This window comes from Prunus persica, chromosome G1 (genome assembly GCF_000346465.2).
Source record: "Prunus persica cultivar Lovell chromosome G1, Prunus_persica_NCBIv2, whole genome shotgun sequence".
NCBI classification, from domain to species: domain Eukaryota; kingdom Viridiplantae; phylum Streptophyta; class Magnoliopsida; order Rosales; family Rosaceae; genus Prunus; species Prunus persica.
The window spans coordinates 669,117-685,073 of NC_034009.1; the positions used below are offsets into that span (position 1 = coordinate 669,117).

The window sequence follows — 15,957 nt, forward strand, 5'->3', positions numbered from 1 at the left end:
TATTCATTCTAAATAAACTTATTTGAAGAACATATTTCACTTTGCCCTTGAAAGTTCAAATGACTCATTTCATCCCTTTGATTCAAGTTTGTTGTTCCATTTTGCCCCTTTACAGTTAACTCTATCCAAAATTCTGTTAAAATTGATAACGTTGTAGGGATATTTTAGTCTTTTTGTATACATGGGTTAAAGATAACAAAAAACAAAATGTCTCCTTCTCCGACCCACCCCACCCATCCGAGAGATACTCTCATGCAACGGGGATACCACTTTTTGTTATCCCCGATTAATAAAACAATGACATATGAGATAACTTTTTCACGTGTCATTGAGATAGCAAAACACAAAACATTGTTATAACCATTACAAAAAAAGATATTCCCCATTCCCGCCGCCACAACCTCAACTTTGACATCCAACCACCACCCAACCATCGCCTTAGCCAGAGCCACCACCCACCCCTCCCCCTCGGGGTGAATGCATAGAGGGACAAATGGGGTCAAGTGACCCCATGGCAGCCGGCAAATCAACCGTGGAGGTCTCAAGCGACCACAAGCCTTGCTAGTGTGTGACCCCAAGGCACACACTAGCTGAAAAATGGGGTAAAGTGAGACAAAATGAGTTTCAGGAGATAAAGTGAGACTTAAATACACTTTCATAGGGTATATCAAAAAATAAGCCTTGGGCTTGTCCAATATAGGTCCTTACAATTTCTATTTTCTAGACATGCGCCCATCATTCTATAAATCTATGTGTAAAACCCAATTTCAAACTTAAATGATAAGTAGGATATAAGAGGTCATAGTATTCTTATGTTTTTACATCCTTGCCATCAGATTTCATATTTTATTTATAATTTATTCCATGCATTTCATTAACTGCCATAATTGTAATTAAAACTCCCTATTAATAGCATATCAATCACCCCATTTCTTTTGGTTGCCATTCCCTCTAACATATGGCCCCTTAAAATTGCAAATAAAAAAAATATGTAAATTACATATCCAATAATGTACATATGAAAAATATAAACATAAATATATACGCATAAAAATATAGATAAATTATTTACCAAAAAAAATTAAAAAAATAGGTCAGTTACTTTGTAATTGAAATCTTCGTACATTTTTCATAAATTAAAAATAGGTGCACAATAATTTATAAAAAATAGGTACGTTGTATAATTGAAATTTATGCACATTTTTTATAAATTAAAAATAAGTACATTATTTAGAAGAAAAAAATAAGTTCATTATGCTAGGTAAATTGTTTTACTAGGTATACATTATTAGAGGGGAAAAAAATAGGTACATTATTTAGAGAAAAAAATAGATACAAAATTTAGCGGAAAAAATAGGTTCATTATACTAGGTAAATTGTTTCACTAGGAACATTATTAGAAGAAAAAAAAATAGGTACATTATTTTGAGAGAAAAAATAGGCTCATTTAAATAAAAAAAATTGGTTTGATAAAAAAAATAATAAAAAGATGACCAAATTATTTTTCATAAAACAAGTAATAAAGAAAAAAAATAAGTACAATATTTGGAGAAAAACTAGGTAAATTGTTTTACTAGGTACATTATTAGGGGAAAAAAAAATAGGTACATTATTTTGAGGGAAAAAATAGGCTCATTAAAAAAATTGTTTTCATAAAACAAACATAAAAATATGATCAAATTATATTTCATAAAACAAGTAATAAAGAAAAAAAAAAAAAGAAGGTACAATATTTGGAGAAAAAATAGGTTCATTAAAAAAAATATTTTTAAAACAAAACAATAAATAGATTATCAAATTATTTTAATTAGAATATACACTATTATTCATAAAACTATAATAAAAAAGAATACTGGTAGTATAATTCATAAAAAGAAAACAACATTAATTTCTAAATTTAATGTTGAATTTAAGTTACTAATACTTTAAATAGATTACTAGTGGTAATTCATAGAAGGAAAACACCATTAATTCTAAAATAGATTACTAATATTTTAATGTGGAATTTAATATTTAATTTCAAATAAGTTTCTAAATTAGTTCTTACATCCATTACAACTATTTGGAGATCTTTCCAAATTCAACGGGTGTCATTAGTTACACCCCTTATAATACATTAACTTATAAATAGGGGTAATTTTGGAATCCCAAAAATACAATAAATCAGATTTTAAGTTATATTAAGTAACTTGCTTAGTTGGATCCTATTCATTGTGTATTATTTGAAAAAATTGGGTATTTTAAATAAAAAATTAAAGGAAAGAATAGTAGGTGATTTTAAATGAATTTTATGGATATAAGCTCAATTTATTATAAAATATACACTGGGTTGTTTTTGGGTGGTGGTGTATTTTGGGGTTTTTCTTCATTTCCCCATTTTTTTTAATAAACTGATACAAAATACCATCAATTTTCTTTTCGTGGAAAATAAAAGCGCACCATTATAGGAAATTTAGTGTTACAGGAGGAGATCATAACAAAATCATAACGTGCTTGAAATCAGTTCATCAGAGTAAATCCGAAGCTCCTACATATACAGTAGTGACAAAATCATAACGTGTGATTCGACCGGATTAAGATGAGAGAAGTCGGTGGCAGAAGATGGCGCCGTATCGCCCCCGGGAGCTGCCCGAAGCGGCCAAGCCTGTCCATTTCCTCAACGCCTTCACCTTCATCCCTTAACGGCACGCAGACTCATTAAAGATAAAACCGTTCTCTCTCATTCCACAAAATTAGGAAGAAAAAGAAAGTTTCAGAGTGCAAAAATCGTTCACTCAATTCGGTGAGTCAAAATAACTCTCCATAGCTTTCTGTTGCTTGTTGTTACTCCAATCGTGTTCATGTTTGATTGATATTATTGTTTGCATCTCACTCTCTGTAGTCTATATTATATTATATTGTCTGTTGTTTGTTTGATTTTTTCCTCTTTTTTTTAGGGTATTAAGAATTGTTTGAATTTTCTTGGAAAGCACTGAAATTTGGAGTTTGATTAGGTCATTTGAATGGTGGTAGATTCAAGATCCAAACCTCTGATATATTTTAATTTCTTTGGTTCATTATTGTTCATTGTGTGCTAAATGATATCGGAAACATACCAAAATTTTTATTTTTATTTTCATTTTCTATTGAATTAGTGTTTCGGTGTTCGAGCAGAGGTTCAATTGTTTGGTTTGGTTAGCTGCATCAGTGATAAATGATTTTTCAGGAAAATGACATGCCAAATGATACATTCGTGGAGGTTTAACGAGCTAGTGGGTGCATTTCTTGATCTTGCAATAGCCTATCTTTTACTTTGTGCCGCAGCTGTTGCCTTTTTTACCTCCAAATTTGTGAGTGTGTTTGGATTGTGTCTGCCATGCCCTTGTGATGGGTTTTTTGGGACCCCCAGGAAAAGTCACTGCTTTCAAAGGCAATTTGCGGATGTCCCATGTGAGAAAATCTCTGCAGTTCAATGGGCAGTGAAGAGCAAGTTCCCTTTTGATGTACTATGGTCTGAAAACTCAAATATCAATTCTAAGTCCAAGTTCGTAGATGAGACATATTATGAGAATGGGCATTTTGAGTTTGAAGGTGAAGCGTCATGTAGCTCATTGTCAGAAAGGAGGTTGCTAGATATGGTTGAGAGTGATTCAGTTGCCGAGAATGACCAGAGTGTTGAGTTTGGTGTAGCAAACTTGGAAACTGGAAAGGAACAACATTTTGAACTTAAGCCAAAGAAGGTTTCAGGTCGAAGGCCGAGACTTCGCCGCCGCCGCCGCCGCAGAGGGGGCTCTGTTGATTATGGAAATCCAGTATCAGTTTCATCATATGACGTTTTCTACTCAGATGCAGGGGACATTTCTACATCTCCTTCCAGCATTAGTAAAATGGGGAATGAGGTTACTGAAGTTCTTGTCAATTCAGGAGGTGATAGTCATTTAATCGAAAGCTGACTATTGAGTTGTAATGCTGTTTTAGGTTTTCTGGTGCCAATTGCTTTCTTATAATGTACTTCTAAGGCATTGTTTAGAGCCAGTAAATTAATGCTGAATTGCCTGCGTAGACTTCATAAGTAGTACCTTTTAGAGAGATGACAAAGGGGGAAAACAGTTGGTACTTTTATTTTATTACTAAAACAATATTGTTTATAACAAAGTGGTTGCCACGTATAGCATGTGAACGAAATGGACATTTATGGTTCCATGCTTTTCTTGATGCCCATGGCAGGAATAATGTGGTAGAATTGAACCTTATGCCATTTTTGTTATGTTTTCAAACATTTGAAGAGATATTTGTTACATTTCTTTTTTAGAAACTAACATCTCTTACATTTTTTTTTTTCCAAAAAAGAAACAGTATGAGACATTTGCTTCGTAGTAGGAAATTCATAAATATTGAATTGGATCTTAGTTCTAAACTATAGATTTACTCTGAGATATTACCTTTCAAGATTGAGTTTTGAGGTGTTTTCCTTCAGCCAAATTTCACACATATTTGTGGAAACTATTTTGAAATGATATGTAAGATCTTGCAGACTGATATCATTGCTTTATTTCTGGACATGTTATGCTAATATTGCCTTCTTTTTGTTCTGTGGATGCTTGTGTACTTTTAGATTGCACTGAAGCTCCTACATATATTAGTTCGCCGGATAGCGTTTCACGTCCTGAGTTTAAAGAATCTATGGATGAAACTAAACCGACGGGTAAGGATGGATCAGTTGTTGAAGATTCTGGGTGCAATGCAGGAGAGAAGCTAGGTTTTGACAGTAATGAGACAACTACTGTTAGAGTACTGGAACAGGCTCTTGAAGAAGAGCACGCTACTCGTGCTGCTCTCTATCTTGAACTGGAGAAGGAGAGAAGTGCTGCTGCTACTGCTGCAGATGAGGCCATGGCCATGATATTGCGCCTGCAAGAGGAGAAGGCATCAATAGAAATGGAGGCAAGGCAATATCAAAGGATGATAGAGGAAAAATCTGCTTACGATGCTGAGGAAATGAACATTCTCAAAGAGATCTTAGTTAGGAGGGAGAGGGAAAAGCATTTCTTGGTGAAGGAAGTTGAAGAATTCAGGCAAATATTTTTTGGAGAAGATCAAGTGGATTTTGACATGCATGATGTGGCTACTACACAAGCACAAAAGCCTGCACTGCGTTCAAGTGAGGATCAGGTACCCATGCTGCAGTGGGCGAGTGAATCCATCACTGAGGAGCCAAAGCTGGAAATGAAACATAGTTCTCCAGATTATGAGGTTCCATCAACTGAGATAAAAAATCTTACTCTTACTTTTGGAAACGAACTACCAATTCCGGACTTGGAGGGAGATGTTGACTCTTTGAAGCAGGTTGACATGCATTTGCATCCAAGCGTTGACAGCCACCCACATTTCTTAGATAGTACTGATGATATCAGTCATGAGTTTCAAGAAAAAGGAGTGGTGTCTATGGATGAGAAACCAGTTTCTCAAGGAAAATATGTCCAGAGGCTAGAGGTATATCAACAACACAGCCAGTCACCTAATCCCCAGGGACTGGGTTTGCATAAAAATATTGTACCTCCCATTGAGCAGGAACTCAATTTAGCTGGTAGCACTAACATACGTGAAGGGTTGGCTTCAAAGACATCTGGGATTGGTACTGAAAATAGGACTTCTATTCTGTACAATAATGATAATATAGACAAGCATGGGAACAACCAGGATGAGGGAAGCAAAGATCCACGTAGCACAGTGTTTAATACACAGGCTGGTGTTCTCGATGTTCATGTTATTGATGACAAGTCTCATCTGTGTAATGAAATGAGTGCTGAGAAAAGTGAACAGCTACCAGCGAATGCTACCTTAGACATTTCTGGAAAATGCGATATTCCAACTACAACTGGGTTGAAAACTCAGCGTAAAATCCAGAGAGTTAGTTCAGACACAGCTAGTGTATTGCTAACAATGGGTTGCCCTCGAGGCAGATCTTTACCTTCTGATATGCGGAGAAATTCCATGTCTGCAATTGATTATGAAAGATTTAAAATTGATAATGAAGTCGAGCGGCTTAGGGAAAGGTTAAGGATTGTGCAAGAGGGAAGAGAGAAGCTCAACTTCTCAGTGGGGCACAGAGAAAGGGAAAGAATTCAGCTGCAACTTTTGGAAGATATAGCAAGCCAGCTTCGAGAGATTCAGCAGTTAACTGAGCCGGGAAAGGCCGAGTGCCAGGCTGGAATGCTGCCTCCACTATCTAAGGTGAATTGTCAGAATTTGCATTCTTTTCTCTCTGCATTGACTATGTTGTTCCCAATAAATATGTGGCATACATTATTATTTACTATTTTATTTTGTTTACCCTTGTTTCTTCTGTTAACTAGTATCTAGTAATATCTTAAATGATATTCGTCTGTGGCATACTTAGCCAGCTGGCTGCATTTATGTTGCTGGCTTTTGTCCAGTTGCTAGAGATTGTAAATTGTAATTAGCTCTTCTGGTGTAGCATTGTAGGTCTTGCTTATAAGTGCTCTGTTGCAAATTAAAATATTACAAGGGAGTGGTTTGATGATAGATGATGAGAGGCTGGAGAAAGAGGTGTACCTGCGTAGGTGTTGCTTAATATTGCTTTTTGCTGAAAATTAGAATTGAGGCAAGGGTATCGTTTGATGGTAGCATGGATAAATAATGAGAGGCTGGAAAAAGAATGGGTCATTGATGAGGAGTTTTTGTGGACCTTCATGTCATAATTTTTTCTTCTTTTTGCATGTGTTTGTGCGCATATGTGAAAAGTTAATCCTTATCATATTATCAGATTACATAGATTTTAGTGATCGCCATTTTACCGTCTCTTTTACATGAATGGCTGTTGCTGACTGCTGAAAACTAAATTTTCAGGTTATGTCCAAGAAAAGACGATGGCGAACTTTACCTCTACAAGTGCATAGAAGTACTTAAAAGGGCGGGAGCTGTACTCTCATATAAGTAACAGAGCTGGGAAGCTGGTAATTTTGATGGGAAGCTGGTTATGTTGACTTTCAGACAATGCAGGGAAGCGCTTTCAGCTTAGCAACACTCCTACCTAAATGTTTCTTCTGGCTGGTTACCTAGTTTTCACTTGACGCATAAATAGAGAACATCCAATAAGTAATGCAGGATCCCCTTTCATGGGAGTCTGTAACAAACAGGAGGTGGCTGGATAATGGTGATTAAAGAATACATTAGTTTCTTCTTGATGGTATAAGATTATGATTTTGGCCATGTTAAAGCACTGTAGGTTCCATTTGAAAAGTAATATTCCATCATAATAGTTCCCTTTATCTTGGGTCAGCTGGGTGATAGCTTTATTTATAAATGCAAGTGTCCCATGACTAGTTTTTTTCTCTCCAAAACAAGGCAAAGGCTGCCCCAAGTGTCGAAGCATCAGTTTTGGTTTGTGTTGGGATTTATAATTTGATGCAGAAAACCCTGCTTTTCGTTTTTTTCAGGAGACGAGAAACAAACAAGGAACCTGTTCGACTTTTATATTTTTCGCTTTTCAGATGGATACTATTTATTTATTTGCCTTCTGCTTTTCAGTTAATTACTGTGTAACAGATTGTTTAACGGCTTTTGATGCTATGTATACTGTTGGAAGCCTGCCCGGCCCAGTCCCCACACCACACGACAAACAAAACTTTATAATCTCTGATCTGTTGACATCACGAACTTCGTTCAGCAGAAGGTTTTCTTAGGAAACTAACTTGGCCAAGTGATGAATTGATATAGACATATCATGATTTTTATTTTTGATAATTGAGGAGGAAGAATCGAACACAACCTTGATGGAGAAGAATACCATCTTAATTATCGGATGAAATACCATCTTAACTATCGGATGAAACTATATATCGTTTTAATCACTTGAGTTGCAAGCAAGATATCGGATTGAGCAATATAAACTTTAAAGTATACTGAGTTCTAATAAAAATGAAACTGTGGCATTATATTTGGTAAACATTATTTGATAACGTTAATTTGATGAGCCTAGCGACGATCTTAGAAATTGCATTTAATAGGAATAGAAGAACAGGGCTCCAATTACCAGAGGAGTGCTGCAAATTTCGTCCAACAAGCATTCCATTATAAAAAGGAAAATGCTACATATCCTTGCTTTTTCTCCCTACTTTTATATCCCAACCTATTTGGCATTTGTTAAGCATTATTATCTCATTGCATTGAAAAAACATGGGGGTGGTGTAGAACCGTAGAACTCAATGAGAGCAAGGATGCCAATGTCCACCGATAGCCCGACAATATTTCCAACAAATCCACAGAATAAATAAATCTTGATTTGTCTGGAAAAAAAATATATATAAATCTTGATTTGTGAAGGTCGCAAGTTTAGCATCTTCCTTAAAGAAAAAAAAAACACCCTCGAATGAAAATCGACCATCTTTGGCAACTCATGGGAACATATAACTGAACCGTTGAACAAAGTAAATACAAATTTCTGCACCACTTACCATGAAACAAGTAACGAAATTTGGAAAGCATACTAACTTAAGCTAATACAAGGCAAATTTATAAGTTAAATATAGAAAACTATACTCGAAGCAAAAGCTTTGCTTTGATAGAAATAAACAGTCAGTCCTACTTGGTCAAAGAGAATTTAAGCTGTCTTCATTAGCTATCGAGTCTTCCTGTCTAGGTTAGATTACTACCTAAGCTTTCTTCTTTTTCACCACCTCATTCTCATGCTTCCTCAGATGCATACTCTCATCAGAAAACATCTCCATGTCCACAATGCTAGGCACCGACTCCAGCTCCAGCTTCTGCAGATGCCTCTACATCCAGATCCTTCTTTTTGCAGCTATATCATCATCAGAATCACTTATCTGTTTTGCTAGAATTACTCTCATTGCTCTCATCTGGTGTTTGTGGGGAGTCTCTCGGCTCGGTTTCTTCGATCTTTGCATCGGATTCAACCATGCTTGGATTGACTTCAGGAAACCGCTGTTGTAGTGGCACTGCATCACTAATGACCTGACCGGCTTTCAACCTCTCCCGGTAATCCTCCATTTCTATTCGATATCGTTCCTTATCTTTAACGGCTTTCTCCTGATACACCTAAGATTGCAAAAGTGTCAGTGCCTGTTGAAACTGTTTGGACATGATATTGTATGAGTTGAATTCTTATAATAAAATTATTGGTCCTTACTGATTTTTCAGACTCCTTCAATTTATTCCAGAGTTCACCAATCATTCTACTTATCTCTCTATCCTTCCCAGGATGAAGTGGCTTCAGCCTTGCATGCTGTTCTGCAAAGAAAAAGTTATATCCGCTTCTGTTGGGTTTTGGATGAGCAGGATCCCTCCTTTTAATCTCAGATTTCTTCCTTCGGCGACGACGGTGGACGCCAGGAATAATAGCTGAGGCACTCTCATTTCTGTTAACCAACATGCTATAATTTTGTGGGACTTGTGGAACTCCACGTACTGGGTTCATTGGAGCCTGATAAAGTACACCTCTTAGCTTCGTTGAGCCTTTGATGACGGTAACAAGATATCCATTTTCAAATTTCCCATCAATAACCCCTGTCACAGTATCTTCTGATGATGCTGTTGTCCTGGCTGCAACAGGAAATGTTACAGGAGAACTATAAGTTATACATCGTTAGCATTTACCCAAAGAAAATATGTGAATCAACCAAAAATCAGTCTTAGTACAATTGAAGTGCAACAAGAATTATAGTTCTGTTTTCATTCTCAGAACATCCCAACAAGCAAAAAGAACTAATGGATATAATAAACTCAACGGAAATTTCAGAAAGAGTGGCATTGGGAAGAAAGTTCCATGCAGTACTGAAATGAAACAAAATCATAACACATCTAGTTTCCTACCAGTTCTGAAGTAAGTCAAAAGCATTCTCCTACAGAGTCCGTATAACTGAAGTGATTTCCTGTTTAAAGTATCCAAAGCTCATTCTCTACTAAGTAAATTAGAAAGAGGAATATGCAACAAAATCATTTCTTTCAATGCCATATAAGTCTGGGTAGATTGAAGACTTTGTTCATACTGAATTTATGCATAACAGTTTAACTGCTAGAACAAAATGTGAAATGGAAAATATAAAAAACAATCCTCCAAACCAAAAATTGCTCCAAAGAAAGGTTTCTTCAAAAAAATAAGAGGGGGAGGGGAAAATAATAAGGAGAAGCACCAAATCAGCAAGACTTTCAAATGCAGTACTAAACAAGCCTCTACAACCCCCCACCCCAATTTTTTTCCACAAAAAAGAAAAGAAAAGAGAAACTAAGCTTGAAAGAAGAAAATGAAGGAACCTCCAGGTAATTCTGAGTTTATCTGTGTTGGCTGATGCATAGTAGCATGAGCTTCAGCTGCTTTTCGTTTAGTTCCTCCCCTTGCAGCTGGAACGGCTGTCATTGAAGGGCTGTGAGAATTATCTGCCAAAAAAATTGTTGCGTTATGAAAATGCACTGCTCCAAAGAACTTATTCAAATGAAAGCTACATGTTCAATGGGCACACCAGAAGAGAGAGGATTCCATGCTTGAGCTTTAAAATAGTAAATTTGTTCATAGTGGAGAAGCAATGAATTATAATATTTCCGCAACACAAAAGAAGCATTTGTAGCTGTGGATGGAAAGTTGAAAACAGCGGTAACTTCCTTCCATCTTCTATCTCTAATAATCTGCAAACTCCATTGGACTACAAAATCAGTGAACTATGTAGTACTCCTCTTTGGAGAACAAGAGAAACAATTGTTAAATTAATTAGGCACCCCTTTCCAACTTTTAAGAAAAGACTAGTCATAAATGTAAAAGTTCACAGTTCTAACTTCCATCTACAGCCTCAAACTATCACATGCAGCCACCAGGTATCAGAAAAGTAAGTAAATATGAGAAACACAGACTAACATGAAACTTTAGACAGTCTAAACACACATTAAGATTTTCACAAGGATTGAAGCACTTCGACGGATTGATTACTCATACCATACCCAGAATCAGAATCAGATACAAACAGAGGCCAACACACACACACATGTATGCAGATAAACATATAATAAAAGCAATTATTACACAACTCTTAAATCCAGCATGAATATCTTGCACACCATTGACCGTTATAAGATTAATTTATTTTTTTGGTCAAAAGTTATAAGATTAATTTATAAGCAAACTAACTGAAAAGGAAAGCACGCGCAAATTCGAATAAGCACATAACCTTTAACTTTCAATGTAATGTATGTAAGGTTTGATGTGACTATTTAAATGTAGAATTTCTTACCTTCTCAATACCCCCACGGGAAGTTACCTCCACAAAGAGTCGATGCAAATCTAGCTCTTTTCCTCCTATAATAGGGATCCTACAATTACAACAGAGACAACGTCAACAGCAGGACAGAAACTCCAGAATTATAAGACAGATAGAGGACAAAAGAGAACACACATGCCCATAATAGGTACTCCACAATGTGCGACAAAAGCACAAGCTACTTCTACCTTGCAGGCATGCTACCCTGCCTAGCAATATTATAACACACAAAAGAGTGGTTTTGTCAAAAAGTTTATTGAGACGGTACCTATAAATCTACATGACAAATACATAGCTCTAATATTTGTCATGCAAACAACACCTCCCCAGTCCAATGCAAGTCAGCCTTGACTTAAAATTATAAATTAAATTTGGAGGTCGTCAACTATATTGGGGAGATATGCTATTGGACACTACTGATCTACATCTACTCCTCCACAACACCACATCAAAGCATTCCGTCTGAAATTGTCAATTTCATGAAAGAGCAGTGAGTAGACTCTGGAATTTAAAGATGCTAAAAAGGCAGCCAACGCTTTTCAATGCTGAAACTGATATGATGGTTGCCAACAATAAAAAAGCAAATGACTGTTTAACCATTATATCATAAACTTGCCAAAGAGCTTGAAGTGTCTAGTGGGATGGAAATGTATTCTGGACCATATTCATACAGTCATCCTAACATTGTGCTCATGCACACGATCCATCAACCCTCAACTAACCCAATGGTTTATGAGATATGCACCGGGAACATAAAACATCGTTGAGAAACCCCAAGCTCTTCAAGAATTTCATATGAAGATTTGGATCTCATCCAATTCAAGTGAAACTCTTGATAATCTACCTTTATAAAGTTCTTGATGATCTGTAAACCTGCTATGTAAAGTTCACCTTCCTAGAATTTAAACAAATCCTACATAACCAACCCTCAACAAAAAACAAAATTGGTGTAGATGTGTGCCACATCGGCATTCCTATACCACATAAGTAGGCATCAAATTGGCAATAACATCAAGGCTGAGTTATTTCAAGGAATCATGAAAAGGAAAATACTGACTTAAATAATTGTCACAGAAATATACATAAAGAAAAATCCTCAAAAACAAAAGTACCAGATCTAGGAGTTGGATAAAGTTACTTTTCAGTGAGCAGTTAGGAAAACTTTTCTTTAACTTTTCAAGTTTGCAAGATGGAAGCATGATCACCTTACCCAAAAAGGGCCATGTACCAATTAAATAAAAGTGCGGTCTTTGTGCTCCGTTCAGCACAATTTAACAGAAAATTTTGTTCGACAGAAAAGAAAAATATGTAAAAACCCACCAAAACTAGATATCTCAGAAAAATCCAATTACTTAAAAGAGATTTTGGGAAAAGGTGAGAACTTGATCGGCATATCATGGAACTGGAAATGATGACTACGCACGAGTAACACACCATAAATCAAACATGCAGACCCAAAACAATGGATGCAAAATCCTTAGTTCATGATTCTTGCCTTCAATAGCAAATTTTTTTAACGTTAAAGGTTAATTGGTACTAGCAAAAAGATGAGAAGTTGAAGGTAGAGGATGAAAAGATAAAGCTTACATGAACTTGGTTCCCATTGAAGCATGGAGCTTTTCCAAAGTAGCCATGAACAGCTTAGGATTGGCTACAACTTCCTCGTGTTTAGCAAGAGGTGCTGGGTATGGAAGATAGAGAGAGGATGTGTCTTTCATGAGCAGTGGGCTCTTGCTGGCATAAGATGTGGATGCCATTGCCAAAACCGTCACACCACATCCAAGTCTCCCCTGCCCTTTCCTGTTCAAACATTAACCAGACCACTCCCTACTTGTTCTTCACTGCATAAAACCATAAATACAAGTGAATAAAACAAAAAGGTTTTACTTAAAAAATTGAAATGAGAAAAAGAGTTGAAAATCAACAAATGAGCAACAGTTGTAGGTGAAACTAACTGCATGCAAAATGCAGGCAGGAACTCATGAAACACATCAAGAATATTGCCAAAGACACAATCCGAACAGATGAGAAAAAAGCCAAAAAAGTGCACAGAGGAAGAAGACAAAACTTAAAGGATAAGTGAAACATAAATATTTGTTGAAAAGAAAGAACAAAAAGAGAAACCCCAAAAAGTTTCAAAATTCCCACCATGCAGATTGCAGCAGAGAGAAACTGAAATAACAATGAAGACCGCCTTGACGATAACTCTGAGCCGATGAAATGACTCCCAGTAACAAGGGAGAGATTCAAAGCCCAAAATAAGCAAAAGGTGGAGCATAGCTGTCACAGCCATAAATTCCATCAGAGTACCGAGGATGTAACAGCAAGAACCCATTAAAATATCGAGAATAAAAGCTCAGGTCTTTGAAGCACACAGAGGCTAAAAGCAGAAAACCCTTTTAGGCTATGGCAATAAAGACTCAGATGATACAAAAGTCTCTGTCTCTGTCTCTGTCTCTCTCTCTCTCTGTGAAACCAGACTGACAAGCCTATTATAAGCCTATATTGCCTTGCCTGACATTCCAAAGATATCACATATCTAATAAGTAGTACAAAATTGCACATCAAATGGGTATCTGCATTTACAATGCCCAATGCTTTTTCCATCTCCTTTCTGCAAATTTCCGACACTCATCTTAAGAAAAATGAAAGATTTAGAAGATACCCAATACCAATACCATGTTGGGTTTGGGGCTGAGAGTGCCCAGTGTGCCCGTCAACAAAAATGAGCACTTTTGAAACAAGGACCCAAAACTCCACCTTTGCCAATGAACACCCCCCTACCCTTTGAAATTTCAAATCAGGAGCTGTGTCCTTCCACTTTCATGGAGGCCTAAGTAAGAAATTGTAACACTAAGAATTACCCTCAATAGAATACAAAACTATTCATTATTTTATTTGTCCATTGTATTCTATGTGTTTCTATGCTTTATAATCCTTTGGATTAATGAGGAATAGAATAATATATGTTTGAGGAATATACAATGCATATTGCATAAAACCCAGATGAAGAAATGACAGACATAACATAAACCAGTCATTCACATAAATAAGTAAATATATATATAATAAAACTTACCAACAGTGTGAGAGAGAGAGAGAGGGAGAATTTGAGCATGCAAAATGAAATGACATTAAGGAAGAAAGCTTATTTGGGTATTATAACCAAAGGGAGGATATTATTTTTGTTCTTTTTCAAACTCTTCTCTTCTTTTTCTTTTTCTTTTTTGGTATTTTCTTTTATTTGAGTGGTGACAATTTCAGAATGCTCTTCTTTTTTTTGTTGGTAATTTCAGAATGCTCAATAAGAAAAGAAAGAAAACCCTAATAAAACATATAAATTTGTTTCAAGTGACAAATTTATCCCCTCTCTAGTTGCGATGCATGCCATATGTTTTGAAGGATAGTTTTGGTATTATGCAGCAATTAATTCAATGAACCGTATAAAAAAAGAAAAGGGGAAAACAATGGGATGTGATTAATTAAGAAATAAAATATGGAATTAAGGTAAAGAAATAATAATGAAAGTGGGTGAAAGTGAAAGGTGTCGTGAGATTAGCAAAACGTGCCCTATTGACTTTCCGGTTGAAACGGCACAAACTCTTTTCTTTTTTTATGTATGTAAAAGTAAAACAAAAAATTACAAGGATAAGAAAGAAAGAAAGCAAAAATAAGGGGTGGGGGTGAGAGACATGGGTGCCGTAACAGCAGCTTCTTTGGTAATTAATATGGCATTTAAATCACCTTAGAATTTTTCCCACCCTCCCCTTTCTTTTCTTCTTCTCTTTATTATGCACACCTTATTTTAGCATGTTTAATGCCCATTTTAATTACCATCACCAACCAAACCTTCAAGATTTTAAATGTTGAAGGGGATATTTAAGATTGTGTGTGGTTAATATAAATATAGGATCTGCTTGATTTCTTTAGGGTGGCCAAAAATGGTAGGGCACTTGAATATGCTACTATTTCTGGTAATAGGATTCAGACATTTTCAATTTATTTAGAATGGTGAAGATATATGTGGTTATTTTTGGCACTTGGTAGAGTTTGTTATAACTTCTTAGAAAGTGAATACACAAACAATGCACTCTTACCTTAGCATTACATTGAGGTAGAAAACTATGAACTGCATGTTTACATATCAATAATGGGTATGGGAAAAAAAAGAATGATTTTCATTTATGATTTTTCCTGCGTTTATTTGTAATTATGAATGAAAAAATACATGATTCTCACCTCAAAATTCGTAATCACATCCGCTCAAAATCAGGAATCAGATCAACTAGGGAGGGTTAGTTGATCCGATTCTCATTCATTTTTTCTTTCTACCTTTCAAAAATGCCCTTACCATTTTAAGATAATTACAAAACACCCTAACTCTAGAAAAATAAAAACTCACGCCACTTTAATATTATCTAATATTATTATTTTATTTCGTTCAAATATTATTTGAAATTGGTTAGTTTAGCACCATAATCTGGAGGAACATGGGCATAAAACGAAAACTGTTGACACTTGTTATGTTATTCCATCCCATAAAATGAAGAAACCAAACTTTGAAGCCTTTTTTGTTTTAAACAAACTTAATGGCTGTTTATTAATCACCATTAAAAAGAGCAAAAAAAATTTATTTTCACCTTGGTTGCTAGCCTCTACTTGTCTTGTTATGCTTCTTATCACTGTG

At 35.8% G+C, this 15,957-nt stretch overlaps 2 protein-coding genes across 4 annotated transcripts; one reads left to right on the forward strand and one right to left on the reverse strand.

The window, feature by feature from the left end:
* LOC18792972 lies at positions 2,425-7,511 on the forward strand. Of its 2 annotated transcripts, none has more exons than XM_020554306.1 (4): positions 2,425-2,782; positions 3,135-3,906; positions 4,595-6,213; positions 6,850-7,511. In XM_020554306.1, exons 2-4 carry the CDS (start codon positions 3,210-3,212, stop codon positions 6,907-6,909), a joined length of 2,376 nt encoding a protein of 791 aa, XP_020409895.1. In that variant the 5' UTR covers positions 2,425-2,782; positions 3,135-3,209; the 3' UTR covers positions 6,910-7,511. The 2 variants fall into 2 exon arrangements, with proteins under 2 accessions (XP_020409895.1, XP_020409894.1); XM_020554305.1 differs by having other exon boundaries at positions 2,426-2,782; positions 3,206-3,906.
* Positions 8,027-14,895, reverse strand: LOC18793687 (high mobility group B protein 15). Of its 2 annotated transcripts, XM_020554833.1 has the most exons (7): positions 14,350-14,895; positions 12,858-13,111; positions 11,244-11,322; positions 10,482-10,644; positions 10,276-10,398; positions 9,152-9,564; positions 8,027-9,060 (listed from the first exon to the last, which is right to left on the reverse strand). In XM_020554833.1, exons 2-7 carry the CDS (start codon positions 13,025-13,027, stop codon positions 8,821-8,823), a joined length of 1,188 nt encoding a protein of 395 aa, XP_020410422.1. In that variant the 5' UTR covers positions 13,028-13,111; positions 14,350-14,895; the 3' UTR covers positions 8,027-8,820. The 2 variants fall into 2 exon arrangements, with proteins under 2 accessions (XP_020410422.1, XP_020410421.1); XM_020554832.1 differs by lacking the exon at positions 14,350-14,895 and having other exon boundaries at positions 12,858-13,408.

Excerpts from the sequence above, each read along its gene's own strand:
- LOC18793687 (XM_020554833.1), bottom strand. The coding sequence starts at position 13,027 with ATGGCATCCACATCTTATGCCAGCAAGAGCCCACTGCTCATGAAAGAC. Across the intron at positions 10,399-10,481 it reads ATGGAATCCTCTCTCTTCTG|ATAATTCTCACAGCCCTTCA; the intron begins GTGTGCCCATTG and ends TTTTTTTGGCAG. Across the intron at positions 9,565-10,275 it reads AAACTCAGAATTACCTGGAG|CCAGGACAACAGCATCATCA; the intron begins GTTCCTTCATTT and ends TTCCTGTTGCAG.
- LOC18792972 (XM_020554306.1), top strand. The coding sequence starts at position 3,210 with ATGACATGCCAAATGATACATTCGTGGAGGTTTAACGAGCTAGTGGGT. Across the intron at positions 3,907-4,594 it reads AGTTCTTGTCAATTCAGGAG|ATTGCACTGAAGCTCCTACA; the intron begins GTGATAGTCATT and ends GTGTACTTTTAG. Across the intron at positions 6,214-6,849 it reads TGCTGCCTCCACTATCTAAG|GTTATGTCCAAGAAAAGACG; the intron begins GTGAATTGTCAG and ends CTAAATTTTCAG.